This window comes from Ylistrum balloti, unplaced genomic scaffold (genome assembly GCF_031769215.1).
Source record: "Ylistrum balloti isolate Yb309-2 unplaced genomic scaffold, AGI_CSIRO_Ybal_v1 Utg370394, whole genome shotgun sequence".
Classification (NCBI taxonomy): Eukaryota; Metazoa; Mollusca; class Bivalvia; order Pectinida; family Pectinidae; genus Ylistrum; species Ylistrum balloti.
In genome coordinates, this window is record NW_026782272.1 from 110459 (window position 1) to 117896 (window position 7438).

At 39.3% G+C, this 7438-nt stretch overlaps 1 protein-coding gene across 1 annotated transcript; it reads left to right on the forward strand.

The window, feature by feature from the left end:
* Positions 1-4284: 4284 nt before the first annotated feature.
* LOC132554354 (uncharacterized) lies at positions 4285-6309 on the forward strand. The gene has a single exon (XM_060218658.1). It carries the CDS (start codon positions 4285-4287, stop codon positions 6307-6309), a length of 2025 nt encoding a protein of 674 aa, XP_060074641.1.
* The last annotated feature ends 1129 nt before the right edge of the window (positions 6310-7438 follow it).

Consider the following 7438-nt stretch of genomic DNA (forward strand, 5'->3'; position numbering starts at 1 on the left):
ACAAACAACTCCGAGTCTAACTGTGTCACCAACATACAACTCCGAGTCTTACTGTGTCACCACCATACAACTCCGAGTCTTACTGTGTCACCAACATACAACTCCCGAGTCTTACTGTGTCACCAACATACAACTCCGAGTCTTACTGTGTCACCAACATACAACTCCGAGTCTTACTGTGTCACCAACATACAGCTCCGAGTTTTACTGTGTCCCCAACATACAGTTACGAGTCTTACTGTGTCACCAACATACAACTCCGAGTCTTACTGTGTCGCCAACATACAGTTACGAGTCTTACTGTGTCACCAACATACAACTCCGAGTCTTACTGTGTCACCAACATACAACTCCGAGTTTTACTGTGTCACCAACCAACATACAGTTACGAGTCACCAACATACAACTCTGTGTCACCAACATACAACTCCAGTTACGAGTCTTACTGTGTCACCAACATACAACTCCGAGTCTTACTGTGTCGCCAACATACAGTTACGAGTCTTACTGTGTCACCAACATACAACTCCGAGTCTTACTGTGTCACCAACATACAACTCCGAGTCTTACTGTGTCACCAACATACAACTCCGAGTCTTACTGTGTCACCAACATACAACTCCGAGTCTTACTGTGTCCCCAACATACAGTTACGAGTCTTACTGTGTCACCAACATACAACTCCGAGTCTTAGTGCGTCACCAACATACAACTCCGAGTCTTACTGTGTCACCAACATACAGTTACGAGTCTTACTGTGTCACCAACATACAACTCCGAGTCTAACTGTGTCCCCAACATACAGTTACGAGTCTTACTGTGTCACCAACATACAACTCCGAGTCTTACTGTGTCACCACCATACAACTCCGAGTCTTACTGTGTCACCAACATACAACTCCGAGTCTTACTGTGTCACCAACATACAACTCCGAGTCTTACTGTGTCACCAACATACAACTCCGAGTCTTACTGTGTCACCAACATACAACTCCGAGTCTTAGTGTGTCACCAACATACAACTCCGAGTCTGTCACCAACTGTGTCAACCAACATACAGTTACGAGTCTTACTGTGTCACCAACATACAACTCCGAGTCTTACTGTGTCACCAACATACAACTCCGAGTCTTACTGTGTCACCAACATACAACTCCGAGTCTTACTGTGTCACCAACATACAACTCCGAGTCTTACTGTGTCACCACCATACAACTCCGAGTCTTACTGTGTCACCAACATACAACTCCGAGTCTTAGTGTGTTCCCAACATACAGTTACGAGTCTTACTGTGTCACCAACATACAACTCCGAGTCTTACTGTGTCACCAACATACAACTCGAGACTTACTGTGTCACCAACATACAACTCCGAGTCTTACTGTGTCACCAACATACAACTCCGAGTTTTACTGTGTCACCAACATACAACTCCGAGTCTTACTGTGTCACCAACATACAGTTACGAGTCTTACTGTGTCACCAACATACAACTCCGAGTCTTACTGTGTCACCAACATACAACTCCGAGTCTTACTGTGTCACCAACATACAACTCCGAGTATTACTGTGTCACCAACATACAAATCGAGACTTAACCCCACATACAGTTACGAGTGACACTTTTTCCAACCTACAGCTGATAAGGGGCGGTATATTTCGGTAAGTTTGGAATAGACGAATAGATATAGTAGAGCCAAATAAAAAAGATTGATATTGAATTTCAAAGGGAAAATTAACTAAAATGAATTAGTCCTTCTAAGACAGAGAGATTTCAATGTTATTGTGAAGTTACAGTAATATACGCAAGTTATAATTCATATTGGGTCAAATCTAACATTATATCAGTGAAAAACTTCCTTATATCTATCAATTTAAAAAAAAACGCTTTAGTGTAGACATGGATCAGGTTGCTCAAAATGTGCATCTTGTTGACCAACTTGCGCTCGCTTTTAGGCAATGTCAGTTTCATATTACTTCATGTTGAGGTCAAATCTAACATATCAGTGACACTGATTCAGGATACTTTAGACAGACTGATGCGGGAAGGACGCACTTCATTTTTAAAATACTCAGGTTTCGCTTGATGGCCTCCCATTAACTGCGTATTCATAGCGAGCACAGCGAGTGTTTTATGGTATCGTAGGTGTGGTAATTCAGCTCCAACAAACTGCCCATACGATCAACTTTAAACGGAAGTGTGGCGGGAACAACATTACTCACAATACATTTACTGCATCACGCAATGAAAACTGCCGACCCGCTGAATGGACCAAAATGATTTTGACCGACAAAATATCACATGAATTTAACAAACATATCCTTTAATGGCCTGAAAAACATGTAACAAATATCTCGTTGAAAAAATTATAATTTTGACCATTCAAGATGAGAGCACGATTGTTATCCTATGTACCTAATTTCCGGTTCAATCCTCGGGAGCTTTCGTCACTTTCCGTAAGACATCGTCTCTTACACGAAAGCAGCCGAAAGGTCCTGATTTGGCGAAAAACCTGTCCGTCTCCTAACTATATTAATTCTGCAAGATGTGGATATTCTTTCGATAACTGTTTGAAATTAATTATGATCAAATACTTGAATGTTTATAAATGTTTAGAAAGCAAACACATATAAGGCACGATAACAAGATAACTGTTAGTGGTGAGTTTTTTTTTGTTATGTTTGTTTGGATTTTTTTTTCAGAAAAATACAGTTTATGTAATATATTGTGACTTTAATAAGACTTTCATTTAAACATATATATTTATATTGATTTTTTGAACAACAATGTATAACAGAATAGTCTCAACCGTGTTTATAACTTTACCCTCTTTTTGCTATCAATACAAGTCAACATTGCTAAAAAAACCTGAAGCGTTTTTATGATTTGTTAATTAACAGAACGAAAAATCTCAATAGCAAAGAGAAAAGAAAACGATGGTAGAGTAAATTTTGATTTTTATAATGTTAACTCCTTAAACACATAACCATCGCCTTTACAAAGCCGACTAAACATATATTGTCTTTCACCATGCTTTGACTACATTATGTACAAACTCCTTTCTTTTTTAAAAGCAAAGACGATAGATAGTCCTCTTTGCAATATCCGTAACTCTGAAAGGGAAAGTCTTGTACATTTATTTTGAAGATTTTCTTATCAACTTTTAAAGTCAAAATATGTTGTCAAAGACTTTATTAATACATTCACTATTACCATTGAAACCGATGACCCTCATCAATTTCAGTTTTTCTGGGCCAATGCTCTGAAACCATTAAAAATAATAGCTCATTTTTTACACATATTAGGCTAGTAGTATCTTTTGCTATGGGAGACGTTCACCATTTAAATACTTTCTCTGTTACCATTAAAACAGTTAGGTCAAATTACAAAGTTCAGTTTTTTTTCAGACCAGTTCTCTTAAACCATGTTCAGGACTTACTTGCATATGGAAACTTTATCATCTCAACTTATATCAATCACATTTGTTGTAAGCATGCGAGGGGTTTAACTTTGGGAGGAAACCTATATCCTTTCGGGGAATCGAACCGAATGGAATCGAAGAGGAAGAAGATGTATTGATGATGATTGTGATATATTGGTACATTTGTTTGTGCCGATGTTTTATTAAAATCTTGCGAAATATACAATTCTAAAAACACGCTTCAGTGTAGACATGGATCAGGTTGTTCAAAATGTGCATCTTGTTGACCAACTTGCGCTCGCTTTTAGGCAGTGTCTGTTTCATATTACCTCTCACTGAGGTCAAATCTAACATATCAGTGGGAAAACTTCCGTTTATCTATAATCATTATGAAAGTTAAGAAAAGTCAAGAAAAGTACATCAGTCATGTGATGAAGCACTTAAGTCACGTGTGTTATTGTGTCAATCACAGGATTTAACTGAGCCTTGTTTAAACATATAAAGAACTGCGTATATAAATCTCACGGATTTACGAAATATGAAGTACTGTTCAATCATGTCCTACTTCCAAGCTAGACCGTAAGATCACTATTGAAGTTGCGGACTCATCTTTTAGTCAGGTAGGTGTTACTTCAAAACAGAAAGCACATTGGTCTTTTGTCGATATAAACACAATTGTTATTAGTCTTATGGTGGAGGGGGTTATTTTTCGATTTCAAAAATAGTGATCGTAAATGTCTGTATATATATTTTTATAGAAGTCTTCCGAACTTACATTTCTCGTGTATTTACTAGACAATGTTATAACGGTTCAGTTAAGTATTATATTTGCTTGTAATATTTACAGATTCTCGAAAGCTTTATGATGGACCACAAAGAGAGTGAGCGGATATCCCTACTCCTGTCAACATTTTTGGAGAGGTATTATACTAGAACACAGACGGAGGTTGATATCCGAAGGAAGGGAGTAGTCTTGGGTGAACTATTAAGAACTGTGGACAACAATCACTTTTCTTTCATTGAAAGTGGAAGCCAAGCAGAAGGATTTCGTTTCAAAGGTTCAGATACAGACTGTATGTACGTAGACAGAGACGCGTCGGTGATGAACTCGAATCAGTATATTTCTCAAAACATGAAACGAAAAAATATTCTGTACATGAGAAAGGCAGCTTGTCGGCCTGGCTATGTACATTTAGAGGTAGTTCATCTAGGACCTCGATATAACGAAAGATTTTTACATTCTGTTGTCCAGGTTGGGAATTCCAAGTTTGTATCCAGTGATATGTACAGAGAATACCATTTAAGTGAATTTAGTGCAGAATTAGGCGAAGAATTCAAATCCAATGGACCCAGCGTTACATTCAGGGAGCATCATGATTCGGATAACGTTTATTGTTTTTCATGTAACACTTGGCCACAGGAGGCTAGAGAATGGATCACACGTTCACGTCTGTATGGATGGCCAAGCCAAACCTTGATAAACAAGACTGTACAGAGAGGATGCCATCTTGTTCCAGTTGGAGATAAATGTTCTGAAGACACGTTTTTACAATGGAGAATCTCTTTTGCAACTGCCGAAAGATCTTTGGTTCATTCCTTCAGTCACGTCCAGTTTAAAGTGTATGCTTTGTTGAAGTACTTCTTAAAACAAATTAAAGCGACATTAAAAGAAAAAATTGGAGATGATGAAATCTTGTGTTCCTATTTTTTGAAAACAATTCTATTTCATGCAATAGAGAATTCGAGACAAGAATTTTGGCAAGACAAAAATATGTTTTATTGCTTTTGGCTTTGCTTCAATATTCTTATTGCTTGGGTCAGTGCAGGGTTCTGTCCCAATTACTTCATTCCAGCCAACAATTTGTTCCAAAGGAAAGTGCATGGACAACATCAACAAATTTTGTTGGATGTTTTAAACCACTACAGTCAGATGAAGTGGAAGTGTCTGTCAGTGGGAAATTACTTCAAACCAATATGGAACTATCTGTCTGACGCATCGTTTCAAACTGAACTTGAACGCCCAATACCTCTTGGTGAAATTATACTGAATCAGGATCTGTTAACGGTTGAGGTTTTACCAAATATTTGTTGGACCAGAGGTCTCACGCTCGAAACTACTAGGAAGGCATTTCAGCTATTAATAACATCCCGCACAGATACGGATGACATTTTCATCCATCGCTATGCTATGAAAAGCCTACAGCTACTTGCAGAAAAGATTTTTGTGCGTTCAGTGGTTGCTGCAGATAACAAGACAACGTACAGAAGACTCAAGAAATGTAAACACTGGATGGTTCCTAACGCTATAATGGGTACAGAGCTATTGCATCTGGCGACTTTCCATTTTCTGATTGGAGATTTCAGAAAATCACTGGCGATGAGCATACAGGCAATGACATCATATTGTGGATACAGTCATCATCATCTACGAGAAGTGTACAAACCTGAATATTTTCGCCAAGTTCAGGTATATCAAAGATTACAGCAAATATACATGAAAACGTTGATGTTTTATCCTAAGGGAATGTGTCTCCCTCATTTGAGTCTAGAACTTTCAAACGTGGTTGAATACTTACTGGTCCCACCAATGCCTTATGCCTTGTTTCTGACCTTCCTGTGCTGCCACGAGCTTGGAGAAATCGCGGATTGTGATGCAATATTACAGAAATTGGAACAAGTCAAGTATGATGATGTAGAGGACGGACGAATATCATGGATAGTTCACACTATCCGAGGGATATGTTACCAAACAATAGGACATTATCACCTGGCAATCAGGGCTTACTGGAAATCGGCACGAGCGTCAATTTACACGAATCCTGCTTTTGACCGAATAGCTGTAGCGTATCTTTGTATGTATGTCTCACAGGGGTCTGACAGAGGATAGATGTGGCGTATCTTTGTATGTCTCACAAGGGTCTGACAGAGGATAGATGTGGTGTATCTATGTATGTCTCACATGGGTCTGACAGAGGATAGATGTGGTGTATCTATGTATGTATGTATGTGTCACAGGGGTCTGACAGAGGATAGATGTGGTGTATCTATGTATGTATGTGTCACAGGGGTCTGACAGAGGATAGATGTGGTGTATCTATGTATGTCTCACATGGGTCTGATAGAGGATAGATGTGGTGTATCTATGTATGTATGTGTCACAGGGGTCTGACAGAGGATAGATGTGGTGTATCTATGTATGTATGTGTCACAGGGGTCTGACAGAGGATAGATGTGGTGTATCTATGTATGTATGTCTCACAAAGGTCTGACAGAGGATAGCTGTGGTGTATAGAGGATAGCTGTGGTGTATCTATGTATGTATGTCTCACATGGGTCTGACAGAGGATAGCTGTGGTGTATCTATGTATGTATGTCTCACAGGGGTCTGACAGAGGATAGATGTGGTGTATCTATGATATGTCTGTGTGTATCTATGTATGTATGTCTCACAGGGGTCGGTCTGACAGAGGATAGATGTGGTGTATCTATGTATGTATGTCTCACAGGGGTCTGACAGAGGATAGCTGTGGTGTATCTATGTATGTATGTCTCACAGGGGTCTGACAGAGGATAGCTGTGGTGTATCTATGTATGTATGTCTCACAGGGGTCTGACAGAGGATAGCTGTGGTGTATCTATGTATGTATGTCTCACAGGGGTCTGACAGAGGATAGATGTGGTGTATCTATGTATGTATGTCACAGGGGTCAGAGGATCACATGTGGTGTATCTATGTATGTCTGGGTCTGACAGAGGATAGCTGTGGTGTATCTATGTATGTATGTCTCACATGGGTCTGACAGAGGATAGCTGTGGTGTATCTATGTATGTATGTCTCACAGGGGTCTGACAGAGGATAGCTGTGGTGTATCTATGTATGTATGTCTCACAGGGGTCTGACAGAGGATAGCTGTGGTGTATCTATGTATGTATGTCTCACAGGGGTCTGACAGAGGATGTATGTATGTCTCACAGGGGTCTGACAGAGGATAGATGTGGTGTATCTATGTATGTAT